Raw genomic sequence first — 18,201 nt, forward strand, 5'->3', positions numbered from 1 at the left:
CATTTTGATTTGCAGAAATCCAGTTGCCTTTAAGTATAGCTCTTAGTCATGTCAGACTGTATTCTTAAACATATGACAAAGTATCCAAGAGATAGAAATATAATCTATTTTATTGCATTATCATTTATGCACCTTTAAAATCATGATGAAAAATATCAGCCAATAATTTCTAAGAATCTCATAGTAGGCCTTATGGCTAGAAGGGAACATAGCTGTGGAAAATAGATTCATCTTCATTATGGTTTTGCCTTAGTTTAAATTTTCCTGTTTCTTTACTGTCTCTACCAAGATGTAAGTAGCAAGTCAGAGCAATGTTTTTTACGTTACTCTTCCATAGACTGCTAAAACTTGTGTTTGCCTTGCACAGTAGAATATATAGAGAACAAGGTAATTTTTTTTAAAGATTTTATTTATCTTTAGAGGGGAAGGGAAGGAGAGAGGGAGAAAAATATCAATGTATAGTTGCCTCTCATGAGTCCCCTGCTGGGAACTGGCCTGCAATCCAGGAATATACCCTGACTGGGCATCAAACTGCGATTCTCTGGTTCCAGGCCTGCGCTCAATCCACTGAGCTACACCAGCCAGGGCAAGAACAAGATAATTTTTGTGAAAAAGAATTGGTTTTTGCCTTGATGTTTATATCTGTGAGTTTTTATAAAGTTAATTATGTAATTGTTTCTAGTACACCTTTCAGATACCTACTTACGCCTTCCATGCAAAAAAGTGTTCAAAATAAAATAAAGAGCCTTAATTGGGAAGAAATGGAAAAAAGCCCATGCATTCCTGAAATAAGTGATTCTGAGTTTTGTGTCCGTGTACCTGGTGGAGGTATCACAAAAACACTCTATGATGAAGGGTGAGTTTGTTAGCCTGTTTGTTTGTTTGTTCCCCACCTTATTTTAAAATGAAAGAACAATAATTGGGAGGATGTGTTGGGTTACTTATTGGAACTTTGAGAATATATTTATAAAATAGAAATTACATTCAGAGGAAAGATTGGAATTTGGCTATAGGAGAATGGGCTCCTGAGAAGCCATATTTAATGCTGTATTATGTGTGGCATGTTAGGGATAGTGATGCTTGTTCTATGCAACCTCTATAATCCTTTTTTTAAATTTGTGGTAAAATATACATATATTAACCATTTTTAAGTGTACAATCATGTATTAAATATATTCACACTTTCAGAACATTGTCATTATTCTAAATAGAAAATCTGTCTCATTAAGTAATAACTCCTGTTCCATTTCTGTAAAATCAGTAATGTTCTCACTTTCTGACTTTAGTAACTTGAGCCTTCTCTCTTTTATTCTCAGTTATTCTAGTTAAAGATTTATTAATTTTTTTTAAATGTTTATTAATTTGAGAGAAAGAGCAAGGGAGGGAGAGGGGAGAGAGAAACATCACTTGGTTGCCTCCTGTACATACCAACCTGGGATTGAAACAGCAATGTAAGTGTGTGCCCTGACTGGGAGCTGAACCCCCAACCTTTTGGTGTATGGGATGATGCTCCAGACAACTGAGCCACACCAACCAGGGCACATTTGTCAATTTTTTTTTTCTTTTCAAATAACTAGCTTTTGGTTTTATTGAATTTTCTCTATTGTTTTTCTGTTCTTTCTTTTATTTATCTCCACTCTAATCTTTATTATTTTCTTCTTCCTACTAGCTTTGGATTTAGTTTGCTCTCTTTTTCTAGTTCCTAAGATGAAAACTGAGGAATGCATTAGAGGAATTCATTCAGTTATTCATTAGAGAAGTTTCTTTTTTAATATGTGCATTTACAGCTACAAATTACCCTCTTATCACTGCTTTGGCTATATTTAAGTTTAGTATGTGTATTTTTATTTTCATTCATCTCTAAGTATTTTCTACGTTCTTTTGTGATTTTATTTTCTGCAAATAGAATTCTTAAGCTAAATCCCTTCTGATATATTCTTTCATCCATTGGTTGTTTGAGAATGTGTTATTTAATTTCTACATATTTGTGAATTTTCTGGTGGTGGTCTGCTAATTTCTAGTGTCATTCAATTACATTTGTTTAATCTTGATGAATTGATCCTTTTGTCAATGTATATATTTTTATCTCTTGTAACAGTTTTTGACTTGAAATCTATTTTGTCTGATATTAGTGTAGCAATCCTGTTCTCTTTGGTTACTATTTGTATGGAATATCTTTTTCCATCTTTTTCCCTTTCAAATTTTGTGTCCTTAGATCTTAAGTGAATGTCTTGTAGACAGCACGTACTTGGGTCATGTGTTTTTATCCATTCTGCCAAAGTTAACCCATTTGCATTAAAAATGATTACTGATAAGGAATATTTTTTAATTATTAATTTATTTTTAGAGAAAGGCAAGGGAGGGAGAATGAGAGGGAGAGAAACATTGATGTGTGGTTCCTCTTGCACACCTGTAACTGGGGACCTGACCTGCAATCCAGGCCTGTGCCCTAACTGGGAATTGAACTGATGACTCTGTGAAGGCCAGTATTCAGTTCACTGAGCCACACCAGCCAGGGCTGATAAGAACTTCTGTCATTTTGCTATTTGTTTTCTGTATGTCTTAAAGCATTTTTGTTCTTCATTTCCTCCATCACTGCCTCCTTCTGTGCCTTGCTGGTTTTTTGTACTGACATGTTTTGATTCTCTTCCCATTTCCTTTTGTGTATATTCTATTGATACTTATGGATACTAAGATGGTTCCATATAACATCCTAAAGTTACAAATATCTAATTTGAATTGATACTAACAACTTCAATTGCATACAAATACTACTACTCTACACACTTCTCTCCCACCCATTATAATATTTTAATCACAAATTACATCTTTTTTATTTTTATTTTTTTAAAGATTTCATTTATTTTTAGAGAGAGGGGAAGGGAAGGAGACAGAGAGGTAGAGAAACATCAGTGTGTGGCCACTCTCACAGGCCCACAACTGGGAACCAGGCCTGCAACCCAGGCATGTGCCCCAACTGGAAATTGAACTGGTGAACCCCTGGTTTGCAGGCACGCACTCAATCCACTGAGCTACACCAGCCAGGGCACAAATTACATCTTTATACATTGTTGCCCAATAACATAGGTTTGTAATTATTTTTATGCATTTGTCTTTTAAATCCTCTACAGTCACTCTTGATTGATGTTTAGAAATGACAAACATTTCAAAGAACAGTGAAAGAAAAGGTAGAAAATAGCAAGAGATCTTTTTTCTTTTAGCCCCTCTTTAAATCGATTTATGTGTGCACCTCCAGTCTACCATCAGATTTGTAGTTACTTAACACTATCTCTATTTTTACCAGCTTTATCCCTTAGCCTCACATCTCACAATACCTGAGGCTAAGTTTTAGGCTGACTAATAGGCCTTGTTGTATGCTTTAATTGCCCTTGACTCTTCCTCCTTGCTGGGAATTGACATGCCTGATAAGTGCATGGAAGACAGAGCCAGTGATTATGAAAAGGGATAGGGAAGCTGTTTAAAGAGTGGCTTCTGCTGCTTCTTGAGCTCATGTAATCTACTCTCTACTCTCCCATGGAGATGGATGAGGGGTGGATGTGTCTCTGGTGCTCTGAGCAGTGTGGCTTTAGAGAGTTGGTCAGAGCTAACCTTAGGGAAAAAAGGACCAAAATTCAACCAATAAATCTGCCTCCTCACATAAATAAATTACAGGAGTAGAAACGTAGCATTGCAAATTACTGGTTTGCTTGCTCTCGAATCTACAGTATATGACTTTTGTATGACAAAGTCATGATAGTGGAAATAGTAACAGTGGTAGTCAAGGTAATAGCAAATTGTGTGCCTGTACTTGCTCTGTGTATCTTACATGTATTTTTTAAATTCTCATAAAAGCATATACATGTGTACTTGTATAAGCCACATATTATTAATAATATAATTGAAGAACAGCAAGGTTAAATAACTGCTAAAATCCACCAAGGTCCTATAGTGACAGTAGTGGGGTTTAACTCTATGCAGTCATAGCCCATGTCTTTTACTACTCTATTACATTGTCTGCCACACTGGTTTAAGGGAAAGGAGGGAGCTGTATGAGAGGGTACATGGGGAGAGAGAATAAAAGGGGAAAATAAACAGAAAAAAAAGGAATGAAAAAGTCATATGGATAGTGAGTGGCAGAGCCAGGATTCAAACACAGGTGTCTGGCCCCAAATCCTGTACTTTTTACCACTTCACAGTAGATTGTAGCAATGATTGTCCAGTACTCTGTAAGCTTTATTCTTTGTCTAAAAGTTGAACCTCTTTCTTGTGGTTTACACTGATGTGTATCTCTGCTTTCTTCCTGAAAATATTTAAGACTTCTCTGTCAGAAATGATATAGGCATTTCAACTTTTTTTCCCCCAGTACAACTTGGTTTATTTATCTTTGGCCATATCATTTTAGGTTTTTATTTTCCTTGAACACTACTCTGTTCTTATCAAAAACATCATTTCCTTCAACTTTTCTTCTTTTTTTTCCTAGTCCATTTGTGTTTCTAATTCTTTTCCAACCTAGTTTATTCCATATAATTGATATCATACCACATCATATCATGTATCATCAACTGTTCTCTTAACGGCTCAGAAGCCCTGACTACCTAATTATTCTCTGCACCTGTCCTGCAAACCACCAGCTTTGAATCATTGTCTTGCTTCATTCAAGCCACCTTATTTGTGGCGTAGACTGCTTATTAGTGTACTTGGGTGGCCGTACCAAAATACCATAGGCTGGGAGGCTTAACAGAAATTTGTTTCCTCGCAGTTTTAGAGTCCAGAGGCCAAGAGCAGGGTGCCAGCATGGTTGGGTTCTGGTGAGGGCCATCTTCCTGTTTTGCAGATGGCTACTTTTTGGCTGTATCACCACAAGGCAGAGGAAGCTCTCTCCCTTCCTCCTCTTATAAGGCTGCAGTTCCGGGGGATTAGGAGCCCACCCTTATAACCTCATTTAACCTTAATTACCTGCTGAAGATCATATCTCCAGATTTGGTCACAATGGAGATAAAGGTTTCAAGTAAGTTTTAGAGGGATGGAATTCAGTCCCTCTGTCCCTGATAGCAACTGCTATCAAGCTAATTGATTTCCCTTCCTCCTTCATTCGGACTTACTCTGGGTCATTAGCAAGTAGTATTGTTAGAGTTAATTTTCTAAAGTATGAAAATGATCTCAACACTCCCTGAGTAAAATCCATCAGTAATTTTACTTGCTTTGTGCATAATCCGGTTCATAATCCTTAATTGCCTTACAAGGGCCTCTAGGATCATCTCCCACGGTTTATTCCTCGGTGCTCTATCCTCCTCAGACTCTGTACTCCCACTAAACTACTGGCAGTCACAGTTTTCTAAAAGCTGGCTCATTCTTTCTTACTTGTTCCTTCTACTTTTATCCTTTTGTCTTCTATGCAAAAACCTACCCTGTTTCCAAGAGTCTAAACAACATCCTGTGTGTCCTTATTTATTTTTCACTTCTAAAAAAGGAATTTCCTCCTCCTTGTACTCCCACTGTACTCTGCCTTTTCAAACTGACTTCTTAATTCTTACAAATCAGTCTCATACTTTTGATTCTGACCATGTCAGAGTACTAATATCACACTTGCCCTCCTGCCATAAACAACTGGACACTGTACAGAATTAATGAAACCCTTGATTTTCTGGTATAGAACAACAATTGTGATCCTTGAGAGAAGGCAAAGTCCAAAAAGTATCCCAGCTTTCTGCTTAGAGACACCTTCTGGACTATCACACAGGTTGGGAGAGGGAATCCAGGTGGAACACTGTGGTCTTGCTAGTTGAGGAAGTAAGACTTCAGACTTGTGGAAGTCTGAGACAGCTGGAAGGTACAAGGCAATGAACCAGAAAGGTGGAAGCTATGTAGAAGAGTGTTAGGGATCTTAGTTTTTTTCTGAGTTCTGAGCATCACATGTATAGGGTGAAACTCGAGGCCAGACAAGGAACTTCAGGTTAGATATAAACTTAGCAACAATAACAGAAAATATTATAAGTTAGCAGTATTAACCAAAACTATTATAAAAGTTAGATATAATCATTATAGAACATTTAAAAATGTGGAATAGTTGAAAGAAACAATATTTTAAAAACTCAATTCTGTCACCCAGAAATAACTGCCAGTAATAGGTTTTTGATATTTCTCCCAACTTCTTTAAAATATAGTTGAGTTGAATATAGTTGAATATATGTATCTGCAAGATACTGTAAAACATTTACAACTTTACAGTTCATCTTATTTGAAGATGTTTCTCACAAAATCCATTTTCTCTTATTTGTCTATAACCAAACCTGTGTTTAATGTTCAATGCAATTATACATTCATTGCAATAAAGAATTTTTGAAATTGAAAAGAAATCATGTGACTTATATAATTTTGAATCCTCTTTTCTCCCTCAGTGCATATTATGGTTATTTGCTAAATATTTTGTGATAAACATATTTTGCCTTCTCATTATCAGAACAACTTTATATTCTGATCTCTGGAAAAGACAATATTATTCTAATAATAAATGGTAGCAGTGATGTGATTGACCCGAGATCCCTTATACAAGGGGTGGGCAAAGGTAGGTATACGGTTGTGAGTACATGAGGCACAGAGTTTATTCTTATACTGTTATTTATTAATTATTGTATTTCCATACGAGCAACTAACTAAACCTACTTTTGCCCGCTCTTGTATTTAATTGGAACAGAAGTACATTTGTAATTTAATAATGGATACATCTTGTGTTAGATTTTAATGTCACAGAAAGTGATAAAATTAGTCACTCTCTACCTTTTTTACACAGAGGAACAGAGGATGGTATTAAAACTGTTGCTCTACTATTTGTGTTACAAAGTAGTAGTGTAAATTCAAGACCATGCTCTAACATTTTTCAAGCCACAGTCGCTAAAATGAAGGTACAGCCAGGGTGGCTAGGTTTCTCTAGGCACGAGCTATTTCTCAGGCTATTATAGCATGAGCATGTAGGAACTAGAATCTTCTGAGCCATCACAGCCCACAGTGCTTCCATACAAAGCCAGAGTGTCCCTAAGATATTTTAGAACTATGTACTGAGATGGTAGAAGTAGTGATAACTTCCACTTTATAATATTTAGAGACTGAAATACTATGGTAGGCTCTCCCTGTCTGTACATCTGAGACTTGTGAACCTACATGTCAGTCTCCTCCACATCTTAAATCCAGATGAGGAGCCCAACTCACCTTTAGTTCTGTATTGCTCTGTCAGTCATGTGCTCTCAAATTTTGGCATACTTTTTCTCATAGCACTTGGATTCAGGGTGTTAGAAATGATTTTTGCTTTTGTTGGCAAACAGGAAACTTTTTGCATTGGTCTTGTTACTAGCTTGAGGCATCTATAGTATAACAGTTAGGAGACATGTTTTAGAGTCAGAAAGACCTAGGTTCAAGTTCCACCTCTGGCCACTTCCTAGATGAAGAAGTTTGAGCATGTTATAACTTTCTTAATGGTTGTTATAGTGACTGACTCATAAAATATGCAGTCATTGCTTAGCACATAATAATCACTCAGTAAATGTAAGAAGTAGTAGTAAGGGTTTTCCTTCACTGTTTTAGAATAAGGTGTACCTTTCAGTCCCTTTGCTGTGTTACTTCAGAAAATAGCTATTTCTACAGTAGGTTTTGGAAGTAGATCAGAACACACCTTATTTTCTATACCCAAGGAGAGAGGGATCATTTTTCACATAGCATTGGTGTGAGGCACAAATTTGCATATGTCTCGGGTGGGCATTACATGGCTGCTAGTCCTGTCTCTATAAACAGAGTAATATCTGGGGCAAGGGAGATGAATAAGTGCTCTCATGATGGGGCATCTTCTCCTTGCTTATAACCTGGAAGATTGTCCTAACTGTAAAAACAACACTGGAATCAGAATCTTGTATCAGGATAATACTTTTGTTGTTGTCGTTGTTGTTGTAGCTGTTCTAAAGAAATCCCAATGGCGGTTCTGCTGAAATTTGTTTCAGAAGGAGACAATATCCCAGATGCATTAGGTCTTGTTGAGTATCTTAATGAATGGCTTCAGATAATCAAACCACATGTAAGTTTTCCTATAGCTTAAGCCTCTGATTTCTCTAGTTATATATTCATAAACTTGTATTTTATATGCTATATAAGTAGACCAAATAAGTAAAAGATCATGAGTATAAACATATCTCTACTTAAAATTTAGTTTAGTACAACTTAGGAAAAGAGGGCAGTTAACCAACCTACTATCTACAGTTGTTTAATTAATTTTCCAAAAAAGGAAAATCTTAAGTACTTCATTGTATTAATTGTTCATGTTGCATTTATTATAAGAATAAACAAGTACTTTTTGGGAATTAGGATTTTTCAAAGGAAACAAAAGATATTGTGCTATGTGGCTATACTGTAGCTATTAAGTATGCATTATAATTAATATATTTCTCTATTATGAAATAATAGAAATTAATTAGCCTTTAGGCATAACCTAGAGAAGTTTATTAGCCTTCAGGCATAACAGAAGTCCCATAAAATTGTTTCATATGGTAAGTAATTGTCTTTTAAAAAAAGATTTTATTTATTTTTAGAGAGAGGGGAAGGGAGGGAGAAAGAAAGGGACAGAAATATCAGTGTGTGGTTGTCTCTCACACACCCCCACTCTGGGCACCTGGCTTGCAACCCAGGCATGTGCCCTGACTGGGAATCAGTGACTCTTTGCTTTGTTTGCTTTGTAGCCTGGCACTCAATCCACTGAGCCACACCAGCCAGGGGTGTCTTTTTTTTTTTTTTTTTTAAGCCTCCCTAGAATATATTTATTGATCTTAAAGAAAAGAGGGAGGGAGAGAGTAAAAGGGAGGAGAGAGAGAGAAGAAGGAGAAGCATCAATGTGAGAGATAAACATTGATTGACTCCCATTCGCACCTCAACTGGGGATCAGTTATGCCACCTGGGTGTGTGCCCTCAGTGGGAAATGAACATGCAGCCTTTTGGTGCATGGAATGATGCTTCCACCAACTGACTCACCTGGCCAGGTTGGTAACTGTCTTTTTTATTCATGCTTTTGCTAAGAACAAATCGATACACTTGTTCAGCACTGATTTTTTTTTATAACCCCTGTTCCATGGGTGTTAAACTCATTTTCAGCGGGGGCCACATCAGCCTCATGGTTGCATTCAAAGGCCAAGTGTAACTTTATGACTGTATAAATATAACTAACTACTCCTTAACTAGGGGCAAGGAGCTTGGCACTGCTGCCAAATAGAAACAAGGTGCCAGGCCAGATAAAACAAAGTGGAGGGCCTCGTGTGTTTGCCACCCATGCCCTATTCCTTTTTAATTTACTTGATGGAGTCTATCCACAGACTTTCTGGCATATCTTTATGATTTGAAACTTAAAGAAATTTAAGTTGATATAAAGACATAGAAATTTATTATTTTTTATCTTACAGTAAAACCCAGCTAAATGTGTCAGAACCAAAAGGAACCAAAAACCAACTAGAGAAGGGAAGGTTTTGTAATAATTACATGTTAAAAGGTGATTTGGTTGTAAAGATGAATGATTAAAATATTTTGTTCTTTAGTTACAGTGTGATGACCCCACAGCATCTGCCTTGCCATGGAAAATGCCAAGTTCTTGGAGATTACTCTTTGGCAGTGGTCTTCCCCCTGCGCTTTTTTGATCTGTTTTTAGTTTTACACCTTATGTCCTAAGACATTTGTGTCCTCAAAACTGTTAAACAACTATATAAAAAGCAGTGTTATCTACTGTATCGGAAAATAATCTTTACTTTTCACAGAAAAAAATGAATTAGCAAAAGCTGGTTGTTGCTATGGCTTTCATCATATGCAACAAATGTGAATTTTGTACAATAAAGTATTTCCTAAGTAATTCTGTGAAATGTGTCTTTTTTTTTTTAAGATTTTATTTATTTATGTGTAGAGGGGAAGGGAAGGAGAGAAGGAGAGAAATATCAATGTATGGTTGCCTCTCGTGAGTCCCCTGCTGGGAACTGGCCTGCAACCCAGGCATGTGCCCTGACTAGGAATCGAACTGCGATCGTGTGGTTCGCAGGCCTGCGCTCAATCCACTGAGCTACACGAGCCAGGGCTCTTTTTAGTTTTTTAACTCAGACTTCTATACTAGTTTCCTATTTCTGCTGTGACAAATTACTACAAACTTAGTGGCTTAAAAACAATACAAATTTATTACCTTATAATTCTGAAAGTTAGGAGTCCACAAGTAGGTCTCACTGTACTCAAAGTGTTAGTAGGTCTCTGCTCCAGAGACTCCAGAGAATCAGTTTCCTACCCCTTTCCAGCTGCTAGAAGCTGTGTTCTTTGGCTCATGGCCTCTTTCTCCCTCTTTACTTATAAGGATTCTTGTAATTACATTGGGTTCAACACAAAAATAGTTTTCAGTTTTGAGTACCTACTGCATAGCAGTCAGTTTTTTACACATGATCTTAAACATCTGCTATTTGGCTGTGTTACCTCTATGCATCTGTAAAACAAGGGCTTACCATATTTTTTGGACTATAAGACACATTCTGTGCTGCCCACCCCCCAGTTTGGGAGGAAAATGCAGTGGCAACCCTACTCCTGCCTCCTGTGACCCCAGTCCACTGCCACCCCCCCCCCCACAGTGAGCCAGGTAAGGTACATTCAAACTTTAAGATGCACCCCCCTTCTCCCAGATTTGGTGAGGGGAGTGTGTCTTATAGTCCAAAAAATAGAGTATAATATTAATAGGTACAACCCTACTTTGTAGTACTTCATAAATCATTTATTGGTAATATATAAATCATTCCAGGTTCCATAGCCTGTTTCTGTTTCTCCTGTGGTTAAGATATTAAAGTGAGGTGACGCCAGTCAGATGGTGGAACAGGAAGTCCCAGCCCTCGTTCCCCTCAGATATACCAATTTATTGGTAGTATATGGACCCACCCTGGTAGGGTTGGTTAGAGCATCCTCCTGATATGCCAGAGTCACAGATTCAGTCCCCAGTCAGAGCACATACAAAAGGCAACCAATGAATGCAAAAGTTAGTGGAACAAAATGTTTCTTACCCTAAAATCAATAAATATTTTAAAAATTAATAAAAATACGTGGACCAAAATACCTTTACGAGAAGTCGAGAAACCAGTTAAAAAGTTGTGCTACCACAGGTGAGCACAGAGTAGAAAACAGCTCCATTGGAGTGGGTAAGAACAGCGCTGCACAGTCAGGTGAAGGCACCCACTTGGAGCTCCAACAGCAGGGAAAGAAAAATAAAATGTGGGTTCCAGCTTTACAGAGCTTTGGTCAAGGTACTGATACCTGTCTCATCCTGTTACCGAACAACAAGAGGTCCGAGGGAGGGGCAATACAATATTTGGCCCACCTAGGGATGCCCAAAACTGCTATACAACAGGGGCCCCTCCCAAAACCAAAATACTAAAATCTACTGGGCCCTTCTGTCCGCCACCAATTGGAAAGACATCTCTTAAAGCCAGAGATTTGTGAAAAGGAAACAAAATGTTTATTTAATGCTATTCAGGCCTAATGCCACCACTAAAATATCAAAGTCCTTTATGTATACACCTACACCCACACAGCGCTCCCTTCTCCCACTGTCCCAACTCCGGGTACCGTAAATCAAGAAAAGAGCACACGTCTGTGTTGCAGGCCGCTGGCACCGTCAGCTGTGTCACTGTGCAGGATCTCGAGTTAATCCAAAGTACTGTGGTACCCTCTCATGGTCCACTGGCAAGAGTCCTTTGTACCCAGTTCCAGTCAAAGTCTCTGTTGCTTTTCAGGCCCCGCAGCCAAAGAGAGCATCCCAAAGCCTCGTGGGCCTCTTCTACCAAAGCTGCAGGAGTCCGCACTCCACCAAAAGCATGTGGCTTTCTTCTTCACCTGGCTGCAGGGATCTCCATTCTGGCAAAGCTGCGTGGTTTTTCCCTTTCACCTGGGAAAGAGGGGGTCCACACCCTGCCAAAACCACGTGGCTCCCTCTTTCACCTCACCAAGAGGGGGTCCTCACTCTGCTGAAACCGGGTGGCTCTCTCTCTCTCATCTGGCCAAGCGGGGGCCCTTCATGTCCTGGAGCCAGTCTTTTCCAAGCTCTCACACAGGCCTTCTCACTCAGGAGCGCAGCCCCTAGTTACATCCTCCTGAGTCCCAGTCTTTCTCACTCCGGAGAGCAGCCCCTAGTTCCCATCTTGAGTCCTCCTAGTTCCATCCTCAGTCCCTGCTAGTTCCATCTTGAGTCCCCCAAGTTCCATCCTCAGTCCCTAAGCCCTTCTCACTCAGGAGTCCAGACTTTAGTTACATCCTCCTGAGTCCCAGTCCACTCACTCCTTCCTCAGGAGCGCAGCTCCTAGTTACATTCTGAGTCCATGCCCTTCTCCCTCAGGAGAGCAGCCCCTAGTTTTATCCTGAGTCTCTGCTAGTTCCTTCTCTCTGGCCTCAAACTTGGCCACTGCCATTTAACATATCTATGAAACCAGTTAAAGGTTATAGATATGTTAAATAACCATTCCTCCAGAGGTTAGCTCCAAAACTGTTGCTATGCAAAATAGCTCTCAATGGCCTGGCTCCATTCATCCCTTCCCCCTGGGGGGGGGGGCGGGGAGCGGTGAGGACATCTTATATGTCTCTCCAATATTTCTATACACTTTGAATTCTGGACACCCTTCTAAATCTTTTGGGGGGCCCCCCTGGCTGCACCCTGTATCAATCCGACTTGGTGATGGGGAACTGATAGGGAACTCAAGACTTGGAAAATTTTAGCTTAAAGTAAAAAGTTATAAGTCTAGCAAGTAATGTATATGTTAAAGCTTTTGTTTCAGAAACTACAGATAAGGCCCATCCTGGCTCCTGGGAAAACAGCCAGCCTCCTGGGGCACTGGCTAGAGTACTGCCTGGGGACAACTGGAGGCATCCAGGCCTTTTGTCTTCCAGGGAATCAGACGACCACCCCCCAACTTGGGAACAGCTAACTGCCAGGGACAAGAATGTTGCAGCTTCTGAATCTCAAAGCCCTCATGGTACTTGTTTGTCCTCCCCCACCTGCCTTATAAAAGATCTGGCTAGGTTTGTTAGGGTATGAACTTGCCATCTTCTCAGATCACCGGCCATCTGAATAAAGTGCCCATAAAAGATTTAATCACTGTCATTGCTTATTGGATTTGGTAGTGACAGGCAGCCTGAATGGCAGTGTCTTTTCTGGTTACAGAACCAGCACACTTTGCATGCCAGGAAATTGCTGAGAACAAGAGAGTAGCACCTTGCTGCTGCCGCACTGGAGAACCAGCAGTGTCACAGACTGTACAGGGAGCAAGAGATTATGAGCTCCTTATAAAGAAATCTTCAGACCTCTCTAATTGAGGAATATACATGGGCCCAGAGAAATTGCATTCCGCAAACAGCTTCATGGAGCCCCAGAATCTTAACTAGGCTGATTGGTTAAGCAAAACAATCACAAGGCAGGTGGAAAGACAGAAACATAGCTCAATTAAAGGAACAAAATAACTCCAGAACTGAATCCCAAGGAAATGGAGATCTCTGAATTACATTTCAAATAATTGTCTTAAGAAAGCACAATGATTTACAAGGGAGCATAATTAAGTGAAATTAGGACAATAATGCATAAATAAAATATCAACAAACTATAAAAATTCTAATACAGGGTACAGCCAGGGGGGTGGGCAAAAAAAAAAAGATTTGGAATGGTGTCCAGAACTCAAGGTGTCTAGGAAATATTGGAGAGACATATAAGATGTCCTCACCCCTTCTCCCACAGGTGTGAGTTGTGGGAAGGGACACATGGAGCAGGAACATGCAGGACTTTTTGTACAGCCACAACCTTGCAGCTAATCCATGGCCTAGTCGTTTAACATATCTATAGCCTTTGGCTGGTCACTTGGAGATGTTAAATGGCTGTGGCCAGGCTTGGAGCCAGGGGGATGAAGTCATTCCCCCCCACCCCGCCAAGATGTAACTGGGGGGCAGGTCCCCCAAGTTACAGCACCTGCGTGGGAGCTTGGAGAAGATTGGCTCTAGGACATGAGGCTATATCTGCCCAGACTAATGATGGCAGCCCAGTAAACTTGTAATAATACAGAAATACTGGCAGGTGTAACTGATCGTGGGAGGAGTCAGAAATAAGGGTACAGAGGAAGATTGGCGAGGGGATTTAGACCCAGATACGGCAGCCATTAGAGCCACGCAGTTTGGGGCAGAGTTAGGACCCCCTCTTGCCCAGGTGAAAGGGAAAACCACACAGCTTTGCCAGAATGGAGATCCCTGCAGCCAGGTGAAGAAGAAAGCCACATGCTTTTGGTGGAGTGCGGACCCCTGCAGCTTTGGTAGAAGAGGCCCACATGGCTTTGGGGTGCCCCCTTTGGCCATGTGGCCTGGAGAGCAGGAGAGAATTTGACTGGAAAAATGAGTACAAAGAACTCTTGCCAGTGGACCATGAGAAGGTGCCACATGACTTTGGATTAATCGGAGATCCTGCCTGGACGGCAACACAGCTGACGGTACCAGTAGCCAGGAAAAACGGGCATGTGCACTTTTCCTGATTTACGGTACCTGGAGTTAGGACAGGGGGAGACAGGAGCTGTGTGTGTGTGTGTGTGTGTGTGTGTGTGTGTGTGTGTAGGTGTATACCCTAAAGGACTTTGATATTTTAATGAAGACGTTAGATCTGAATAGCATTAAAATAAACATTTTGTTTTCACAAATCTCTGGCATTGAGAGATATCTTTCCAATTGGCCACTGACGATCGGGCCCAGTAGGGGGTCCGGACAGTATTAGTATACCATCCTCTGGAGTCTGGGCCCAATGTATCTGTTCTGTAACAGTTTTTTGGTGGTTTTTGTTTTTTGCATCCCTGGGTGGGCCAAATATTGCCCCACTTGGACCCCTGTTCGGTAACAATACCATACAGAAAGTCTTAAGCTAAAGAATGCAGTAACTGGCTGGGGGGAGGGGGCTATGAGGGGACTAAATGGTTATGGGAAAAAATTCAATAAATTAAGAAAAAGAATACAATAACAATTTTAAAATTCATTTGAGGGAATTAACAACAGACTTAAACAAGAAAGAATCAACAATTCTGATTATTGAAATTATCAAGTCAGAGGAATAAAATGAGAAAAATGAAGAAAGCCTAAGGGACCTATGAAACAGCATAAAATGTACCAATGTATGCATTATGGTAGTCCCAGAAGGAAAAGAGGGAAAGAAAAAGTACAACTTAATTGTGCTTTGTAGAAATAAGGGCTTTTTAAAAACCCCTAATCTGTGGAAGGACATGGACATCTAAATTTGAGAAGTTCGAAAGATTTCAAGTAGAATGAATCTGAACAGTCTCATACTGAAAAAAACTTATAATAAAAAACATCGCCTAATGTTAAAGAGAAAGTGGATCTTAAAGTAGTAAAAGTGATTTGTCACATGCAGGTGAGATCCCATAAGATAATCAGCAGAAACCTTAGAGTGGGGGTGTCCGACCTTTTGGTATAGCTGGGCCGCAATGGAAGAAGAAGAGCATACGTACATTTATTTTACATGAGACTGCAACATGTAATCACAAAATAATCTCAATGTTTTAAGTAAATTTATGATTTTGTGTTGGGCTGCATTTATAGCCATTCTGGGCCACATGCAGCCTAGGCCACAGTTTGGACACGCCTGCCTTTGAGGCTAGAAGGGAGTGGTATTCCACTCCCTTTTAGCAATACATTCAAATTGCTAAAAGAAAAAAAAAAAACCTCCTGGCAATTAATACTATCCAGTAAAACTATAATTCACAAATGAAGTAAAAGAATTTTCCAGATGAACAAAAGCTGAAGAAGTTCATTACCACTAGATGTGCCTTACAAGAAATGTTAAAGGGAGTACTTTTAATTGAAACAAAAAAAATGTTAGCGACATGAAAGCATACAAAAATAAAAAGCTCTCTGGTAAAGTAAATAGACAAATATAGGATCCTGTAGTGCTATAATGTGTAGTGCTATAATGTGTTTAATTTTGGTATAGAATTTAAAAGAATAAAAATAACAAAATAATTTTAATGGATAGTAAAAAAGGAAGTAATTTGTGAATTAACATAAAGCGGTGGAGAGGTGTAGAGTTTTCTACATGATTAAAGCTGCTATGGGCATGAAATAGATTGTTATGACTGTGAGATGTCTGGTAAACCCCACAGTAGCCACAGGGTAAACACCTGCACAAGATAAAACAAAAGAAAATGAGAAAAAATCAAAGCATGTGAACACACACGCAACAAATCAATAAAACATAAAGAAAGGCAGAAAGTGGAAAGGAGAAGAAAAAAAGACTAACAAAAAACAACCAAACAGCAATAGTATTCCCCCAGATTTATATGTTGAAATCCTAATCCCCAAAGTAATGGTATTAGGAGGTGGAGCATTTGGGAGGTGCTTAGGGGTTTGTTTCTCTAAAAATTAAACTTTTTCAATTACAGTTGATACTCAATATTATATTAGTTTCAGGTATATAGATAACATAGTGGTTAACATTTATATGATTTTACAAAGTGATTCCCATAGTCAATCTAGTACCCACCTGGGACCATACATAGTGATTATAATATTTTTTACTATATTTTCCATACTATACTTCACATCCCCCTGGCTGTTTTGTAACTGCCCATTTGTCCTTAATCCCTTCATTGTTTCCACTTAGTCCCCAGTCCTCAACCCATCTGGCAAACATCAATTTGTTCTCTATTATTGATGAGTCTTTCTGTTAAGATTCCACATATGAGTGAGATTATATGACAGGGGTGTCAAACTCATTTTCACTGGGGGCCACATCAGCCTTGAGGTTGCCTTCAAAGGGCTAAATGTAATTTCAACTCCTTAACGGTTAAGGAGTAGTTATATTTATACAGTCCTAAAATTATTTTGGCCCTTTGAAGGCAACAGCAAAGCTGATGTGGCCGCTGGTGAAAATGAGTTTGACACCCCTGTTATATAGTATTTGTCTTTCTTTGTCTGACTTATTTCATTTAGCATAATGCCCTCTAGTTTCATCCATGTTGTCACAAATAGTAAGACTGAATTCTGTTTATGGCCTAGTAATACTCCATTATGTACTTGTCCTACATCTTCATTATATAGTAGGATATTGACAGACACAAGTTGCTTCCATATCTTGGCTATTATAAATAACACTGTAATAAACATGGTGCATTTTTTATTTCTTTGGATAAATACATCATGAAGTAATTCTGGTTTTAATATTTTGAGGAACCTTAATATTTTCCATAGTAGCTGCATCATTTTATAGGCTCACCAACAGTGCATGAGGATTCCCTTTACACCACATTGTTGCCAACACTGATCTCACCTGTAAGAGGAATCTAATTAACAAAATAATGAACAAACTAGAAACACAGGCATGGAAATATGAAGCAAATCGAAAGTGACCAGAGGGGAGCAGGATAATGTATGAATGACCCACAGACGTAGACAACAGTGTGGAAATTGACTGTGGGAGTGGGGTGTGGGATGGGCAGAGGAGGGCAAAGGGGGGAAAATTGGGACACTGTAATAGAATAACAATGAAAATGATTTAATTAAAAACAGAGTAAAAAGGCAAATCATGAAATAGAAAATATTTTCAAACCATATATCAAATAAGAGATTAATATCCAGAATGTACAATGAGTTCCTACAAATCAGTATTAAAAAACAAATTAACTATTTTAAAATGAGCAAAGGGCCCTGGCTGGTATAACTCAGTGGAATGAGTGCAGGCCTGTAAACAGAAGGGTTGCTGGTTCAATTGCCAGTCAGGACACATGCCTGGGTTGCAGACCAGGTCCTCAGTAGAGGGTGCATGAGAGGCAACCACACATTGATGTTTCTCTCCCTCTTGTTCTCCTTACCTTCCCCTCTCTCTAACAATAAATATTTTGAAAAATAAATACTTTAAAATATAAAAATGAGTAAAGGTTTTGAATAGACATTTCTCCAAAGAAGATAGACAAATAGCCATCAATCATTTGAAAAGATGTTCAGTGTCTCTAATCATCATTTAACAGAACCCCTGGGTTCTGTTGCTCTGGGTTCTAGTGCCTGCTGCAGATAAGAACCGTGTCTCCCAACTGCCAGAGTATTATGAAAAGGAAGGGAACTATTCATTCAAGAGTTATACAGGTTTTAGAGTAATGATGGAATTCTGCCATTAAATCCCATCTG

The 18,201-nt window shown here is 39.1% G+C and overlaps 1 protein-coding gene across 1 annotated transcript in view; it reads left to right on the forward strand.

Annotated features, from left to right (window-relative positions):
- The window catches only part of PSMG2 (proteasome assembly chaperone 2), a 31,502-nt gene extending 21,628 nt beyond the window's left edge, over positions 1–9,874 (forward strand). The window contains exons 5-7 of the mRNA XM_037127308.2: positions 683–856; positions 7,942–8,062; positions 9,567–9,874. Coding sequence (XP_036983203.2) covers positions 683–856; positions 7,942–8,062; positions 9,567–9,665 — 394 coding nt within the window. The 3' untranslated portion in view covers positions 9,666–9,874. The remainder of the gene's footprint in view (positions 1–682; positions 857–7,941; positions 8,063–9,566) is intronic.
- The last annotated feature ends 8,327 nt before the right edge of the window (positions 9,875–18,201 follow it).

Source organism: Artibeus jamaicensis, unplaced genomic scaffold (genome assembly GCF_021234435.1).
Source record: "Artibeus jamaicensis isolate MK-2021 breed Jamaican fruit bat unplaced genomic scaffold, CSHL_Jam_final contig_511, whole genome shotgun sequence".
Lineage (NCBI taxonomy): Eukaryota > Metazoa > Chordata > Mammalia > Chiroptera > Phyllostomidae > Artibeus > Artibeus jamaicensis.